General features: G+C 43.4%; 1 protein-coding gene across 1 annotated transcript in view; it reads right to left on the bottom strand.

The window, feature by feature from the left end:
* ZZEF1 (zinc finger ZZ-type and EF-hand domain containing 1) overlaps positions 1-18,892 on the bottom strand; it is a 183,981-nt gene that overhangs the window by 103,970 nt on the left and 61,119 nt on the right. The window contains exons 18-28 of the mRNA XM_040424851.1: positions 18,711-18,825; positions 17,738-17,897; positions 16,500-16,621; positions 16,300-16,422; positions 15,096-15,265; positions 13,746-13,827; positions 13,073-13,274; positions 12,754-12,899; positions 6,512-6,752; positions 4,801-4,880; positions 3,917-4,001 (exon numbers count right to left, since the gene is read on the bottom strand). Of these exons, the coding sequence (XP_040280785.1) occupies positions 3,917-4,001; positions 4,801-4,880; positions 6,512-6,752; positions 12,754-12,899; positions 13,073-13,274; positions 13,746-13,827; positions 15,096-15,265; positions 16,300-16,422; positions 16,500-16,621; positions 17,738-17,897; positions 18,711-18,825 (1,526 nt within the window). The remainder of the gene's footprint in view (positions 1-3,916; positions 4,002-4,800; positions 4,881-6,511; positions 6,753-12,753; positions 12,900-13,072; positions 13,275-13,745; positions 13,828-15,095; positions 15,266-16,299; positions 16,423-16,499; positions 16,622-17,737; positions 17,898-18,710; positions 18,826-18,892) is intronic.

Genomic DNA, 18,892 nt, shown 5'->3' with positions numbered 1-18,892 from the left:
CACGCGTGGCGGGGAGAGGGAGGCATCCGAGGAGGAGGCTCGCTCTACTCTAAGACGCTTCTGAGAGTGCCTAGCTCGGGAGGGGTCACTAAGAGGGAGTGAACCCGCTGCAGCGGCAGAAGCGGTGGACCCGGAGGGCGCGACAGTAAAAGTAGCGTCCTGCGGGGTAGGTGGCCTGTCTATTAGGCGGCCCACGACATGAGTGAGGCTTTCCACGGCCTGGGACAGGGATCTAGCCCAGTCAGGCGGGTCAGAGGAAGCAGGGAGCGACACAGCGGGCGACTGAGGCTGCGGTGGAGCTCGGCATGCAGGACAGTGCGGATCAGACTGCCCCCGGGGAAAGGGTTCCCTACAAGCAGTACAGGCATGGTACCAAGGCTTGGCAGCTGCAGAAGGGTCTGACATGGTGGAAATGTTGCCTTATGGGAGACCCCAGGGCTAAAGGAACGGAGATTACACCCAACAACAGTACTGGCACGGAGGGGGTTAACAGTCCTACCAGACCCTGCAAGCGGCAGCAGCAAGGGAAGCAGACTGAAGGAGGCTGTGGAGGAGAGGCAGCCGGCACGGGGATGAACAGCTTCAGGATCGGACGTAGCAGGATTCCACGCAGTATGCGATGTGGAGCCCGACGAAACCGGAAGTAGCGGAGCGCTATGAAGCTCCGCCCACCCCTCGCCGCGCTGAAGAGACGCAAAGCCGCGCGCGCGCGGCAAAATGATTTTAACCCCCAAGCTTGGATGAGTGCCGGCCAGCTATGGCGCCTGTTCGTGCCAAGGAAAAACGGCCCCCAGCCTACAGCCGTCCCTGAAGGCATGAGTTCGTGCCCTGCCGCTAATAAAGTGAATTTTTGCCCTGACAAAGTCCCCCCCAAATGATACCCGGTAGGTGCCGGTAAGATATGCCCATGGGGGGGGGGGGGGGGGCGGCTCGATGTAGCAGCAGTGGGAAGGAAGGGGAGGCTGGAGCAGCCACTCTCACCATCGCTGTCTTCGCCCTCAATCCATCCAGCAGGGTCGCCCCTTCAGCTACTGGCACCGCAGTGGCAGGAAGCCGGGGGAGGGACTTGGCGTGCGGGCGACCCTTGAGCTGGCGGGACGCAGGGGAGCGAGGCTGCCCTGGTCCACCTTGTCTTCTGTGGGGGAGGCGGCAGTGCGGTATTACCGGCACTGGCGCAACTCAACCCCGGGAGAAACAGAGGGGTCTAATGCGCCTCTGTTGTCCCTGTAAGTAGAAAAAAATCGAATTAAAACAACAAATAACGCAAAAAATAAAAAATTATAGGAAAACAACCCTGCATAAGCAGGGGGTGTCTTGCCTCCTTGGACACTAAGCAAAAACTGGCAGTCTCTTCTCCAGGCTGAGGGGTATAGCTGATGGAGGAGGGGCTTACAGCTTTCACTTAGTGTCACGCCTCCTAGGGAGCAGAGCTATACCCATGGTTTCCTGTGTCCCCCAAGGAATATGGGCGAGAAAAAAATTTAAAAAAAAAACACACATATTCGGTATCACCGCGTCCGTAACGACCATCTCTATAAATATATCACATGATCAACCCCGTCCAATAAACACCATAAAAAATAAAAACTGTGTAAAAAAAAAAAAAGCCATTTTTGGTCACCTTACATCCAAAAAAGTGCAACACCAAGCGATCAAAAAGGCGTATACAACCCAAAATAGTACCAATCAAACCTTTACCTCATCCCGCAAAAAATGAGCCCCTATTTAAGACAATCGCCCAAAAAAAAAAAAAGCTATGGCTCTCAGACTATAGAGACACTAAAACATAATTTTTTTGGTTTCAGAAATGCTATTATTGTGTAAAACTTAAAGGGAGTCTGTCACCACATTGGAGCATATTAGACTGATCAAATAGCGTCATATGTGCCACCCAGAACTTAAAAACTGTACCCTTTGTTGTATGTAACAGAGTTTTCTTTTAGCCGAAAATGAACTTTGAACATTATGTTAATGAGCCCTCTTAAGTGCCCAGGGCGGCGTCTCAATCCTCCGAGCCCCAGGCAGCACCACCTCAACGGCTCATAACCCCGCCCTCCGTGTGCCTCTGCCCGCCTGTTTACTCCCCTCCTCTGTCTTTTTCCACTGCAGCTGCGCGGTCAAATTCGTAGCGGGCGCATGCGCAGTAGGTATTGCAATGCCCTGCCAGGAGCGGGCATCGCATTGCGCATGCGCCCGCTACGAATTTGACCGCGCAGCTGCAGTGGAAAAGGAGAGAGGAGGAGAGTAAACAGGCGGGCAGAGGCACACGGAGGGCGGGGTTACCCGCAATTCCGTTCCCGAAAAAAATAGAACATGTCCTATTCTTGTCCGCAATTGCGGCCAAAAATAGGCATATTCTATAGTGCCGGCAATGTGCGGTCCGCAAAATGCCGGCAATGTGCGGTCCACCAAATGCGGGTGCAATGGTGAGGTGAACGCATTGCACCCGCACTGAATCCAGACCCATTAAATTCTATGGGGCTGTGCACATGAGCGCTGATTTTCACGCATCACTTGTGCGTTGTGTGAAAATCGCAGCATGCTCCTCTTTGTGCGTTTTTCACGTAACGCAGGCCCCATAGAAATGAATGGGGTTGTGTGAAAATCGCAAGCATCCTCAAGCAAGTGCGGATGCGGTGCGATTTTCACGCACGGTTGCTAGGTGACGATCGGGATGGGGACCCGATCATTATTAATTTCCCTTATAACATGGTTATAAGGGAAAATAATAGCATTCTGAATACAGAATGCATAGTACAATAGGGCTAGAGGGGTTAAAAAAAATAAAAATTTAATTTAACTCCCCTTAATCCACTTGTTCGCGCAGCCGAAATCTCTTCTGTCTTCTTTTGTGAGGAATAGGACCTTTGATGACATCACTGCGTTCATCACATGGTCCGTCACATGATCCATCACCATGGTAAAAAAAAGATCATGTGATGGACCATGTGATGAGCGTAGTGACGTCATCAAACGTCCTATTCCTCACAAAAGAAGACAGAAGAGATGTCGGCTGCGCGAACAAGTGAATTAAGGTGAGTTAAATTATTATTTATTTATTTTTTTAACCCCTCCAGCCCTATTGTACTATGCATTCTGTATTCAGAATGCTATTATTTTCCCTTATAACCATGTTATAAGGGAAAATAATACAATCTACACAACCTTGAACCCAAACCTGAACTTCTGTGAAGAAGTTCGGGGCTGGGTACCACATTCAGTTTTTTATCACGCGCGTGCAAAACACATTGCACCCGCGCGATAAAAACTGAACGACGGAACGCAATCGCAGTCAAAACTGACTGCAATTGCGTACCTACTCGCGCGGGTTTGCCGCAATGCACCGGGACGCATCCGGACACGCTAGTCTGCAAGGGGCCTAAGGGTTACATAGCATCATAAATCAATATAATGCTATGTGACCCCCGGCAGTGCTGGGAAGTCAGGCTGGAAGCTGCGTTGCGGACTTGCTACGGGAGGAACGCTCGTCTGCAAGGGGCCTAACCAATGCAGCAGACAAAGTTCTGTACTTTAATAAGTGGCTGCGTCTGCTACTGCAGCACGGTCCTTTAGACTTCAAAGGGACTGAGCTACAGGGCCTGCAAACTCAACTAAAAGTATGGAGCTTTGGCTGGTATAAAATGAAGGGGAACGCTACAATCAGCAGTCTAATTGTAGAGTAGAGTAAGAGAAATAGCATCAGCGAAACATGAGTTGGGGCGCAGAGGTGCATTATGGTCTGTATGCCTTTTTTAATGGGCACCTATGGCATTATTATGTGACAAAATAAAGACTATGTGTTTATACTATATTGTGCCTTGATTGTTTTTTGTAGGGTACATGTAAGTTTGCAATGAGACACATGCTGCATCTAGGCCTTAGTGTCGTACACGTAGGTTGGATATATGATGCTTACCTAAGGTGTCTGGGTTCATTTCTGCTCCTTCAAAAAGAAGTTTTTCATTTCCACCAATATGCAAAGATTTCTGTTTCATTTCTAGCTGTATGGGGTATAAAATAAAGTATCCACATGTGAAATCAAACATGACTGAAGTGCCTAAAAGGGTTTCCCAAGCTTCCTATGCTCTGGGGACCTCCGCCGATCAGCTGCTTGAGAAGGCACCGGTGCTTCTTTAAGCACTGTGGCCTTCTCGCAGCTTACCGTACATTGTATAGCAGCTGTGCTTGGTAATGCACTTATTCCCATTGACTTAAATGGAGCTGAGCTGCTACTGGGCCACGTGATCGAGGAACCTGTCATCATTGGCCTAGGAAAAGTAGGGAGAAGGCCGCGGTGCTCATAGGAGCGTCGGTGCCTTCTCAAACAGCTGATCGGCGAGGGTCCCGGGTGTCAGATCCCCACTGATCAGATACTGAGGATAGCTTATCAGTTTAAAAATAAATAAATAAATAAATAAATCTCAGAAAACCCCTTTAATAACAGCAATGTTGAAATCATAACATAAAAGTACACAGGGGGTAATTTATGAATAGATATACGCCAGGCCGGCCGTCTCATTTATCATTTTATACGCCTGTTTTAGGCATAGAAAATTATTTAAATCTAATTGAGGCTGGCGGTGAATGCGCCTCTACATAACTTAGGCGCATCAAGCGCCAGCGCAGGGTATTAATAAATGACCCCATGCTGTATACTGATTTCGCATTTTGAAAGGAAAAAAGACAATGTACTGTTTTGAAATATGATGCATTTATTGGATTAATAAAAACGATTAGATTTAAAAAATAAAAATAAATGACCCCATATATCTGCAGGAAAAAAAAAAAGTAAACTCTTACCATCCATATTCTAATGCCATCTGCCAGAGCATACACCTGGGCAAAATCTTCACTTAAACCAAGGCTGCCACTGCTGAGAACTGTAAGGGATTCAAAAAACAGTGATTAGTAATTTTACACTGTGTCAGCACAGACAAAGAGAAATTATATTCCTACTTTTTTTTTTTTTTAATAAGTCAATATTTACCACCCGGGAACTGGCTACAGACACCCATGGTGATCAGCTTTCATTGCCAAGGAAGGCAGCAGACAAGCATTTACAACCATGCAATTCAAATAAATGGCTGATTATGGAACAGCAACAAGCTGAGTCTACCAGAACGCGAGCCCTATTAGTGATATCATAATCAATAATATATGGAAAGAGGTTGCCTTCACAAAACTATTCAACATCAACCGTTATTTCAATAAAAGAGAGTGTTGTCGGTGTTTATATTAATATAAAAAAAAGGAAAAAAAAAGGACAAGGCAAGGAAAAGTCATAAAAAAAAAAAAGTGATGCTCATCTGCCTCTCCACTTCAGTGTCATAACTTTGTTCCTCTCTTCTCTCATGAGGTCTTATTCTTTGATGCAGCAATGACGTCCTGTATACTGCATGACACTACAGCAGCCAATCACTGGCTTCAGCGGTATACGCTACAAGACTTGAGGCCAGTGTGTGGATGCAGTGGTAACATGTGGTATACAGGCACGTCACTGCTGCAGTCATGTAATCAAAGCCTGGCTTGGAGGAATGCAACTGTGAATATAAATGTATTGTTTTAACACCTTGCCATGACTTTTAGGTTTAAAGTTGAAATGCTGACAAATGAATTAGCATTATACTATAGACTTCTCTTTGTAGTTTTAAGAGCCATTAGTATCTGTACACTTTTAAAAGGGAGCCAATATATTCCAGCCAACATGTGTTGAAGGCCGGTCAGTGACTTATTTGCAATAATTTCAAAAATCTTGTTAAAAAAAGTAAAATAACTACTTTTATCCGAAGGCATTGCTTTCTTTGGGAAAGTAAAGGTCCTATGATATATACGAAAACAACATACTTAACTCTTTAAAATAGGGAGGGAAAATGATACCTAACCCTTATAAGTGAGGTGTACAGGTCATCTAGACAATGACGACATCTGTCTTTTCACCTCTGAAAAGACAAATCTGCTCACCTCTGTATCTGAGGCACCGTCAAGAGTCTGTCTCAGACTTCGTCTTATTTGATGGGGAAAAAAAAATGCAGCCTGCATTGCTATTCATCCAGTCAAAACAGCAGACACCACAGTGGACCCCATTATACATCAATAGGGTCCATCGGGCCATTGGTGTCTGTTGTGCGATCTGGTATTGGGGCATGGCTTCCATTTAGAACAAAAACCACAACAGAGATATGAACAGAGCCATAGCACCAAAATCTCCAGTAGACAAAAAAAATGTCTGGAAAAAAACATTAACAATAATCCTGGATTCTTCTTCTTTTAGCTAATCACAAAACAAATACTTCGGCTTCCTCTCCAAGCATAATTTACTTTGGCAGCAAGTTTTACTGGTCCGAGATATGCCTTACAGATCACATCACATGCAAAACCCATAAAAGAGCATGGCAGATCCACAAATATCTCAGTGCTAACAGCGTTTAGGATTTTCAATGCAGAGGACAGGTCTTGTAAGAAAATCATTGCAAGGGAGCTCTAATCCACCTCTGTATGTCAATGCATTTACCATATTTTTGCAGTTTTCCATACAACTGTGGCGTAAGATACACCAGTGCAGCAAAGGTGCAGTTCACAGCTTGATCAACCGCAGAACCCGCCACTATATCATTCCTTGCCAGCTGTTTCCTAATGGCTTGCACCAGTCCTTTGAAAAGTTCAGAATTAGGGCCACAGAAATCCTTGGTAGGATCTGAGTTTGCAAAGTCAAGGAGAAAGTTACGACAGTCATCTGCATGAGAGTTCTTAGTCTGGAAATAAAATAATAATGTAAAAGAGCATTTACATAATATTAGCTTTCAACTCAACACTATGGTTGCGATTTTGCTCTATTTCACAACTATTTTTATACATAGTAAATATTTTTTACCTTTTGTGCTTCCAAGGGTTGACTATATTTAATCATACATGGCCATGTTAACTAAAAAGAAACCAATTCTCTAATTTGTATTAAAATGTTACTTTCTTTATTGCATGTAAACATGGCAGCTGCGATTTGGCATGTACATGGCCTTTCCTGCTAGATCTACCAGCCAGGTGTACAGGTGGCAGGTATGTATGGGCTGAGACGCAGCTGAAAAGGTGCAATATGCCAGTCACTAGTATTCAAGTACCATCCAGTATTCTAAATATTAACAGCAGCATTTGGTTCATAACTTGCATGTTTTTCTGTAAGGGCCATTTCAGCAAAACGTCTCATCTTGTCATATACTGTTAGCAAAGACCCAAACATGCAAACATCTCTAGGTCATCATCTCACAGCTTCTACATACACTATTGAGTCCTGCTGAGAAGTGCCTACAACTGTATGCAGTCTAAGTAATCCTCTGAACTGAATACTTCCATAGCAGTTGCACAAATCTCTCTGACGGTTTGCTATGTTTCCTCCTGTAGTCCAAACTGCTTTGCTCATAGAGCCTTGCCTTGGTTGGATACAATTGTACCTACTTTTTAGCGGAGATTGGGACTCTGCATGTAAACAACAAAGTCTTCATTCACCGTCAAGGAACAGTGAGAACTTGAAAAACAAACTTTAAGTGTATGACCTTTCATTTATATAGTGTCTAAAGTGATTGAACTTTAGTATAAGGATAAGAGACACTACGGGGGAGACTTATCAAGACTGGTGTTCCCATACGCCAGTCTTGATCCCCCTGCACAGAAGTAAGATGAGCCCAATTTATTAAGTGGCAAATGCCTCTCGATAAATTAAGTCACTCCTCTGGCAGTCCACATGCAAGAAACTGAAAACTATGCAGGGCTCCAGATGGCGACCAAAATGGTCGCCAATGCGACTTGGAATTGCAAAATGGCAACAAGACTTTGTAGTCTTGTCGCCATTTGCGCCTAAACCCTCCGCTGCTCTGCCTCTAAGAAAAAAAGGCTTTCATCCAGCAGAGACACGCTGCAGCCGTCTGCTGGATGAAGATCCGCTCGCTCACACTACTCGGCATAGAGGGTGGGCGTGGCTTGGGTTCCCGCATCTTGTGCTTCCGCTTCCAGCAGTCTGCTTCTGAATTCACAAGTCTGTGAGATCCCGGCCCGGAGTCCTGCTGAGTGCGGGAGCGCACGGCGTCATTGGTTGCTATGACGCCGTGCGCTTCCTGCTGCCGCCGCAGTACAGTGATACACTGGTATAGATCATACCAGTGCATTACTGTACTGCGGCGGCAGCAGGAAGCGCACAGCGTCATAGCAACCAATGACGCCGTGCGCTCCTGCACTCAGCAGGTTTTCGGGCCGGGATCTCACAGACTTGTGAATTCAGCACTCCTGCATCGCAAATCCCGTCAAGCTCCCAGCAGACCTTGGGTTCCCACTGGTCACTGGTCTCTACTTAATGGTCCAGTCTCCACAAGCAGGAAATGCCAGGAGACGCCTGCTCAGCCAATCACTAGCTATGGCGCTATACTTTTCTCGGCCACTGATTGACTGAGCTGCCGAGACCAGTGCAGATCCATTAAGCATTGAAATAGGAGTGGCAGGGGATCAGTGGTGGTGAGTATTGATTCTTTTTAAACCACCCTGAGCACTGTACTAAAAATTTTGCCTCCCCTGTCAACTCCTTTTAATATTTTTCCAAATCAGCACTAAATGACATATGTACAGTTGCTGTCTGATTTCTAGTGTGTTCCTGGTTTAAGCTGTCCACGCACTAATTATTGACAGCCTTGACACCTTTTTTTTTTTTTTTCTGGCACCTATAACAGGAGTTAGATTGCTGTGTTAGATTATTTTCAGTCATTGCAGGTGCTGATGGCCTAGTAAATTAAAAGCTCATGGTACGGTACTGTTCACAGACCTGCCTCATTGGGCATGTACCAGCTGACTTCATCAACATGCACTGCTTAAAGGGGTTATTGTGTCCTCTCAGACTTAGGCCTCTTGCACACGACCGTATGCATTTTGCGGTCTGCAAAAAATGGTTCTGCATAAAATACGGATGACGTCCGTGTGCATTCTGTATTTTGCGGAACGGAACAGCTGGCCCCTAATAGAACAGTCCTATCCTTGTCCGTAATGCTGACAATAATAGGACATGTTCTATTTTTTTTTGCGGAACAGAAGTACGGACATACGGAAACAGAATGCACACGGAGTAACTTACGTTTATTTTGCGGACCCATTGAAATGAATAGTTCCGTATACGGCCCGCAAAAAAAAAACAAGCGGAATGGACATGGAAAGAATATACACGTTCGTGTGCATGAGGCCTTAGATGGCTTATATGCTCCTAAGCATCCCAGCTATATTATATATATTTTAAATTTGGCGACTAAAAATTTAATTTGGCTCCTAAATTTTTCAGGTTAGGAGCCAATGGCTCCTTCATATTTTTTTTTGTCTGGAGCACTGCTATGCCAGCCAGGGTTTGAGCTATAACTTCTGCCAGTATCTGGAGTAAGTCATGGTAAATCGGACGTCCTGCTATATTCTTGGGACAATTCGCCCACTGGCTCCTGGCATTGCCCATACGGCCCAGGTAGGTTTAGCGTTAGGTCCCGAACTACTTGAGAAACCTTGGTGCGGTGCTCGGGCTCAGACATGTCCTCCAAGCAGGATATGTTGGCTAATTCTCAATTTTACACCAGTACGAGGGTTAGCAAGACCGCAGAGTGCACCTGTCTTTGTTTTTGTTATATTATTTTTACTGTTTATCACATCCACACATTTGCTATCCTGTGTAGGATGTCCATTGTGATACTTGTGGTCCGCTGCAGGCATCCTCCATTGTATGCATTTTTGCTGGGGATTACTATTAGCAGCGGACCACAAGTGCAGGATCTGCGCCCCCAGTATACAGTTGCAAGAAAAAGTATGTGAACCCTTTGGAATGATATGGATTTCTGCACAAATTGGTCATAAAATGTGATCTGATCTTCATCTAAGTCACAACAATAGACAATCATAGTCTGTTTAAACTAATAACACACAAAAAATTAAATGTTACTATGTTTTTATTGAACACACCATGTAAACATTTACAGTGCAGGTGGAAAAAGTATGTGAACCCCTAGACTAGAGACATCTCCAAGAGCTAATTGGAGTGAGGTGTCAGCCAACTGGAGTCCAATCAATGAGATGAGATTGGAGGTGTTGGTTACATCTGTCCTGCCCTATAAAAAACACACACCAGTTCTGGGTTTGCTTTTCACAAGAAGCATTGCCTGATGTGAATGATGCCTCGCACAAAAGAGCTCTCAGAAGACCTACGATTAAGAATTATTGACTTCGATAAAGCTGGAAAGGGTTATAAAAGTATCTCCAAAAGCCTTGCTGTTCATCAGTCCACGATAAGACAAATTGTCTATAAATGGAGAAAGTTCAGCACTGCTGCTACTTTCCCTAAGAGTGACTGTCCTGTAAAGATGACTGCAAGAGCACAGCGCAGACTGCTCAATGAAATGAAGAAGAATCCTAGAGTGTCATCTAAAGACTTACAAAAGTCTCTGGCATATGCTAACATGTTAGCGAATCTACGATACGTAAAACACTAAACAAGAATGGATTTCATGGGAGGATACAACAGAGGAAGCCACTGCTGTCCAAAAAAAAACATTGCTGCACGTTTACAGTTTGCACAAGAGCACCTGGATGTTCCACAGCAGTATTGGCAAAATATTCTGTGGACAGATGAAACCAAAGTTAAGTTGTTTGGAAGAAACACACAACATTATGTGTGGAGAAAAAAAGGCACAGCACACCAACATCAAAACCTCATACCAACTGTGAAGTATGGTGGGGGGGGCATCATGGTTTGGGGCTGCTTTACTGCGTCAGGGCCTGGATGGATTGCCATCATCGAAGGAAAAATGAATTCCCAAGTTTATCAAGACATTTTGCAGGAGAACTTAAGACCATCTGTCCACCAGCTGAAGCTCAACAGAAGATGGGTGTTGCAACAGGACAACAACCCAAAGCATAGAAGTAAGGGCTCTTTCACACTTGCGTTGTCCGGATCCGGCGTGTACTCCATTTGCCTGGAATTACACGCCGGATCCGGAAAAACGCAAGTGAACTGAAAGCATTTGAAGACGGATCCGTCTTCAAAATGCGTTCAGTGTTACTATGGCACCCAGGACGCTATTAAAGTCCTGGCTGCCATAGTAGTAGTGGGGAGCGGGGGAGCAGTATACTTACAGTCCGTGCGGCTCACGGGGCGCTCCAGAATGACGTCAGAGCGCCCCATGCGCATGGATGACGTGTCCATGTGATCACGTCACCCATGCGCGTGGGGCGCCCTGACGTCACTCTGGAGCGCCCGGGGAGCCGCACGGACGGTAAGTATACTGCTCCCCCGCTCCCCTTTACACTTTACCATGGCTGCCAGGACTTTAGCGTCCTGGCAGCCATGGTAACCACTCTGAAAAAGCTAAACGTCGGATCCGGCAATGCGCCGAAACGACGTTTAGCTTAGGGCCGGATCCGGATCAATGCCTTTCAATGGGCATTAATTCCGGATCCGGCCTTGCGGCAAGTGTTCAGGATTTTTGACCGGAGCAAAAAGCGCAGCATGCTGCGGTATTTTCTCCGGCCAAAAAACTTTCCGGTCCAGAACTGAAGGCATCCTGATGCATCCTGAACGGATTTCTCTCCATTCAGAATGCATTAGGATAAAACTGATCAGGATTCTTCCGGCATAGAGCCCCGATGACGGAACTCTATGCCGGAAGAAAAGAACGCAAGTGTGAAAGAGCCATTAATCAACAACAGAATGGCTTAAACAGAAGAAAATGCGCCTTCTGGAGTGGCCCAGTCAGAGTCCTGACCTCAACCCGATTGAGATGCTGTGACATGACCTCAAGAAAGCGATTCACACCAGACATCCCAAGAATATTGCTGAACTGAAACAGTTCTGTAAAGAGGAATGGTCAAGAATTACTCCTGACCGTTGTGCACGTCTGATCTGCAACTACAGGAAATGATTGGTTGAAGTTATTGCTGCCAAAGGAGGTTCAACCAGTTATTAAATCCAAGGGTTCACATACTTTTTCCACCTGCACTGTGAATGTTTACATGGTGTGTTCAATAAAAACATGGTAACATTTAATTCTTTGTGTGTTATTAGTTTAAGCAGACTGTGATTGTCTATTGTTGTGACTTAGATGAAGATCAGATCACATTTTATGACCAATTTGTGCAGAAATCCATATCATTCCAAAGGGTTCACATACTTTTTCTTGCAACTGTAGATGTACCACTGCATATGGGGTTGAGCACTTCCTGCTTTTTAATACCACGCCAATTTGTAATTATGGTTTAGAACAGCAAAGACAATGGGCGTCATTTACTAAGTCATGTACACCAGTTTTCTGGTGTATATCTGCCTCAAATTGCGGTGTAAAGTTTTTTTGCACCACAATCTGCAATTATTCCCAGCTCATGCCAGGTCTAAAAAAAAAAAGGGGGCGTGGGCGAGTCAGAAAGCCAGTCTCATTTATCAATTTCTGCTCCTGTTTTCGGCACAGAATATTGTCTAAATTTAAGCCAGCTAGGAAGCTGTCTTACATTTAGACCGGCAGTGGATGCGCAAAAGTTATGTAGAGGCAGGTGCCTCTATATAACTTTGGCGGATCCACCGCGAGGTATAGCGGTTATTAAGACCGGTGTCTAAAATGCCGGTCTTAATAAATTACCCCCAATGTATGGTAGATCTACTGCATTTAACATCAATCTGTGTGTTAACTACTGATCATCATTACACAGAAGGAAGTAATATACCCAAGTAAATAATAAAATGAAGTAAGATACCTCAGCATATCTTTGGTCTTGGGGGTTTATTTCTGCTACCAAGTTGCTTTGCAAAAACATTTGATGACTAAACACAGATTTCCACAGCGGGGAGCTAATAACGGATGTCATCTTTGAAGACGGCAAATCTGCAACAGGTCCCAACTCTATATATATAGAAAAAAAATAAGAATTAGACATTTTATTCCAATAAGGAAAGAGGAAGTGACAATCATAATTAAGCCATAGCTTGACTAGGTTTCATGCTTTATTTTGACTTACAAATACAAGGGCAAAATACTGCTGTGTGAAAGAGGCCTATGGGACTGGAATGTCTTACCGCATGGTGACTTCATGGCCATAGACCGAGAAGCAAAACGTCCCAATAAGCGTGCAACAAGTAGCTGTAAATCTGAACTCCAGGATAGGGCAATGTCTGGCAGGCCATAAGCGGTCACTGTAAACTTAAACCCCCATTCACTGTTGCTATTGTCCGAGAAGAACAAAAAGTGAAGTTGTGGACCAGCCTTAAAGGTCACTTTCTGAAATAATAAAATAAGTGAAATATTACATATATAAATAGTTAACATGCCAAAAATTTCCTTACCATTCTCTTCCTCCAGATCAGTGCCAATTCAACTTGTCATTAGGACAGAAGTCTTAAAATTAGAGAATCAGTGTGATATCCTATACTGACAATGAAAAGCCACCTAAAGTGAAAAGCAGTCCGTGGTTCTGTGGAGTGGCATGGTGTATCACATTAATAGATGTTTGCACTGACTGCAAGTTCTGGTGGCACATACCGCTATACACCACCAGCTCTTCAGTGCTGGAAGAGGAGTGTCGTTGTATTTCAATAGCACTGCTTTTGGAAGTCGGGGAATCAATAAAGACTTTGCAAATCCCACATATATATCTCTTTTTTTTACAATTAAAGACTTGGACTTTGCAGTGATAAATAAATCTCTTAGAAAAAGAAACCTGGAAAACACATTGTTGGCTTTCTTACTTACCTTTGGCCATTTGTCAGTACCAACTTTGTGATCATAACGAACTTTGCCGCCTCTGGCATCTGTAAACTCCAAATAGTCACATCTGTGTAGAAACAAAAAATCCACTTAGGTATCAATAACATAACTACCCAGTGTAAAAAAAACAAGTTTAAATCGGTGAAACTTTATACCGGTACCTATTGCTGATTAAAACTGATCCTTCAATATAATTATAATAGTTTGAGAAGTTGTTACATGTAAATGTTGCTTGTCTGAAAGCTGGTTAGCAGTCTGCTATCCAAAATGGCGACGGATGTACAGTAAACACAATGAAATGTCCATCTTAGGGCACTTTCACACTAGCATTGTTTGAATCCGACGGGCAATTCCGTCGCCGGAACTGCCCGCCGGATCCGGAAAAACGTGTGAAAACGGATTACATTTGAATCCTGATCACAATGAAAAAATGCATTGGAAAAAACGTATCGCCATTTATGGACTAACTTTTTTTCACATTTTTGGGGTTTAACATGCAAAAGCCGGATCCGGTTTGACGGAACACATGGCGCTGGATCTGGCATTAATGCAAGTCAATGGGAAAAATGCCGGATCCGGCGTTCAGTCAAAGTGTTCCGGATTTTTGGCTGGAGGTAAAAATACAACATGCTACGGCTTTCTGAAAAGCCTGATTATTAAAAAATACTAAACTGGATGCATCCTGAACGGATTGCTCTCCATTCATGGGGATGCATGGGGATAAAACTAATTAGTTCTTTTCCGGATTTGAGCCCCTAGGACGGAACTCAGCGCCGGAAAAGAAAAACGCTAGTGTGAAAGTACCCTTAGGCTACTTTCACACGGACGTTTTTGCTTTCCATTTGTGAGATCCGTTCAGGGCTCTCACAAGCGGTCCAAAATGGATCAGTTTTGTCCTAATGCATTCTGAATGGAAAAAGATCCGCTCAGAATGCATCAATTTGCCTCCATTCCGCTCTGGAGGCGGACACCAAAACGCTTGACGAAACTGAGTCAAACGGATCCGTCCTGGCACACAATGTAAGTTAATGGGGACACAATCTGCCACAATAGAAAACGGATACGTCTCCCATTGACTTTCAATAGAGTTCATGACGGATCCGTCTTAGCCATGTTACAGATAATACAAACGGATCCGTTTTTGCAGATCCATGACTGATCCGCCTAAAACGCGAGTGGGAAATTAGCCTAATGCTCATGTTCATTTTTCAAATGGCCAAACATTTGCCAGTATTTTTTTATTATTTTTTATTATATATTTTTTTTATTATTATTGAGATGTGTAAACACAGCTATACAAAAATGGTATGCAAGATAAATATATTTGGGAATTACCTCCTTTCAGTTTCACACTTGTCATCAAATTCCACCTCAAAGTACGTTGCCCCAGGACAAAGGAAGACTGTTGTATCACAACAATTGTTTTCATAGTTGTGGGGGGATTCCATGTTCCAGTTCTGCAGAACCACCGGATGTTGAATTTGACTCCAACTTTCCATTTCAATCTAATCATGAAAAAAATAAAAACAATACTCTGTTATAACATGGTTTATTCTTCGACGACATGAACAGTTTCCCAGTAAAAAAAAAAAAAAAAAAAAAAAAAAAAAAAAAGCTTCCATTCAAGCAAAATATCTTGATGTGTCAATTGGAAATAATTTTGGGGGTCATTTATCAAATCTGCTATGCCAGTTCTGTGGAGTAAAGAAATCGCAAGTGATGCCCACATGCAACATTTGGTGGGCCTAGTCACTTTGAGAAGTGGAGTAAAAAGTAGGTCAGGATATCAGATTAGACCACCCTTAAGTCTCATTTATAATGTGTGACTTTTTAAAAAGTTTCATCTTCATGCCAGATAACCCTTAGTGTACCTTTAGACATAGGTGTATACCACATTGCACTTGCACCAAATATATTATTACTGTGCGCCATTTCATAAATTTGGTGCAACCTCAAAAAGTAAAGACAGACTTAAAACGGACACCAAAATCAGCGCAAATAAAGCCCCTCCTTTATGGCCGCCACACATGGATGATTTTTAATGGTCTCTAGTTCCGTATTCTTTAAGACACGGTCTAAAGTATACATGCACTATGAGAGGACTTTCTTGGCCCTCAGCACCTCTTACTTTCATGGGTCTGTCTGCTATCTGTTTGAAGTCTGTTGCACATATGGAAAGCACACGGACAATAAATATGGTCATGTAAATAGGCATTATTAAGCAAAATTGTGGTTAAAGAGGTATTTCCAACATCCAAATCCACAGAATATGCCATAAATGTCTAGTAGATGCCCGGCCGACCTCGAGGACATGCTCTGGCACAGCAGGTGGAGAATAATTAGAGAGGTGGCCACACATACTCAAGTCTCTCCCCACACTTCTAAGGAAGTTACAGAACTAGAACTCCACAAAGGTGTGGAACCCGAGCTTGGACATGCATCTATCAGACATTTGTGGCGTATCCTGAGGATATGCTATAAATGCTCATGTTGGGAATATCACTTATAATGAGACTAAGAATTTTTACAAATATACTACCTTATTGTCGCTGTCACCAGGATCACCACAAAGCTTCATCATTAATTTAGTTAGGTTACCAAATCTTTGAAGTAGTAAAGAGTGTGGAATATCAAGAGAGCAAAACTCCAACATGTACATCATCTGTCAAATAAGACACTGTATCAGTTAGTAAGCCATTGAAAACCTGAAATATTTATGCCTATGTGGCTAATACTCACAAACTGGCGTGTTGACATGGAAAACACAGAATTGTTCAATTTTTCAATGATCACCTTCCCACTGAACTCGCTCAACAAAGACTCTAATAGGTTTGTCGTGTTTGTTAAGAAAAGGTCAACATCTAGAAAAACAAAGTAACAAGTGTAACTAACACAGAGCAAAAATTGGCAACGGTAATGATTTTTTTTTAGCATTATAAATAATATGATGTATAATATATGCATATGACAGCTTTATAGTAGAGTATTAATGAAAATTACCTTAAAAGGGGTATTCCGGTAAAGTAACTTAATTTTTGAAAACTGCATTAAGTCTGCAAGCTGTGACCCAACCAGGACCCACACCTATACATATAACCAGAGCTTCAATCTACCTTGCAATCCATTTGTCTAGCTCCTGTGTGAGCCTGCAACACACTGAGAGCATCATGGCGCCTGATCTTCCCTCACAAAACTACAATCCCCACAATTCCTAGCTTTCCTGCTGTGAGTGTTTAGTGATTGGCTGCCTGATATACGGTCCGGCCACGCCCCCTCTACTCAGTAATCACCAGCACACTAACACCCTTTGTCTCACAAGACATTTAGCTAGAGAACTGATAGCAACACACTGAGCATGCTCGACCTAACAAAGGCTGAGAACTACAGGTCGATGCCATGGTAATTTATGAGGAAACACAGTGCGTAGCAGAGGAAGAAAACTACTTTTATAACTACTGAACGGTAAATATGTGACATTTATATTATATTAGGTAATTATTGATGATGAATTAGTCTCAAACATAAGTAATATTTATGGTAACCGGAATACCCCTTTAAGTTCGTTAACCACATGCAAATGTCCCCCCATGCATTGCAAAGGGTGAAACCCACTGTAAAACTCCACAACATAAAGTGACATTCTTCAGATTAAAAATCCACCCCACCGGATGATTTTTTCCCCGCAGCATTGGATGAAATTTCTACTGCAATGTAATGCCCTGAGGATTTTCTGCCAGTGAAATCCAGATGGAAAATCCACAGCAGATCTTGCGCAAGGAAGGTCCTAACTTTATCTCTCGGGCTAGTAAAATAATTGTTGCATTACATATAGAACTATATTAATACCTTACAATAGCAATACAATGAGATACAGGATTTAATAACTTGCATAAAAGGGTTTCCCAGCTTGCAGTTTTTCTGGACTACCCATGTGATAGATCTGGAAGTTGGAAAGTTCAAATCCGACCACAACTTACACTTCTCAAGTAATTCTCTCGCCCTGAGCTGGGACACTGGATCTTCTCCTTTTAGTTGGCAAAAGCACCAAGACAGAAGACTACCCTGGACTGCCCACAACAAGAAATGTAGGTTTGGCCCACATTCTCCCTGGGAATCATGAAGGACTAATGCTTTACTCTGCAAACAGGAAAATAGAACAGTTAGCAATTCAGTCATCTTTAAAAATCCTAGGAATAGAGAAAAATCTGTAATTAAATGGAGGAGTCCTCACATGTCAGAAACAATGTATCTGCACTTAAAGGGAACCAGCCATCAACCTTAAAGGGAACATGTCACCGGGATTTTGGGTATAGAGCTGAGGACATGGGTTGCTAGATGGCCGCTAGCACATCCGCAATATCCAGTCCCCATAGTTCTGTGTGCTTTTATTGTGGGGAAAAAAAAAAACTATTTGATACATATGCAAATGAACCTTAGATGAGTTCTGTACCTGCGATGAGTCCGCGAGCTAGCGCATGCGCAGTTCGTTCCCTGAGGCTGATGCCAGCACAGGGAAGAAACACTAGCTTGTGCATCGCGAGATTACGGCGCTCTAGCTTTCTGACGTTGGGGAGCAAGGAGGAGATTCGGAGGATGCGGGCGGTGCTGGGCTCCTTCACGCTGGACTCATCTCAGGGACAGGACTCATCTCAGGGACAGGACTCATCTAAGGTTCAACTTATTAGAACGTTGCTGTTGATAAATCTGACAAATGAGCTCGATAGGCTAACCACCGTAAATTTTCTTCCACTTTTCAAAGCTGGTGTGAGAGCTATAAAATGCAAAGCGACATTTTAGGCAATAATAAGCCAAAAAGGTCACACAGGTCCTATTTTACAACATTTTGAAGCAGCCATAATTCTGAAATGCACAGCGTGATAAATTCCCCAAAACGTTTTCATTTTCATATAGCCCACAGCATTACAACTGAGCACTCCGCAATTTCGGTACCTCTCTCACTGCCATCACCAAAAATTTGTCCATGACAGAAAGCACTTGGCCTATGTCAAAATCTGGAGACATCTCTGTATCTGGTAGTAATAATAGTCCACTTGGGTCTTGCTCACTGTATAAAGAAATGTATTTAAAAAGTTATGTCATCAATTAAAAATTTACTATTGAGCAAAGTATTC

This window comes from Bufo bufo, chromosome 3, assembly GCF_905171765.1.
Source record: "Bufo bufo chromosome 3, aBufBuf1.1, whole genome shotgun sequence".
Lineage (NCBI taxonomy): Eukaryota > Metazoa > Chordata > Amphibia > Anura > Bufonidae > Bufo > Bufo bufo.
Note: the sequence above shows the minus strand (reverse complement) of the source record. Positions and strands in the feature narration are given on the sequence as shown.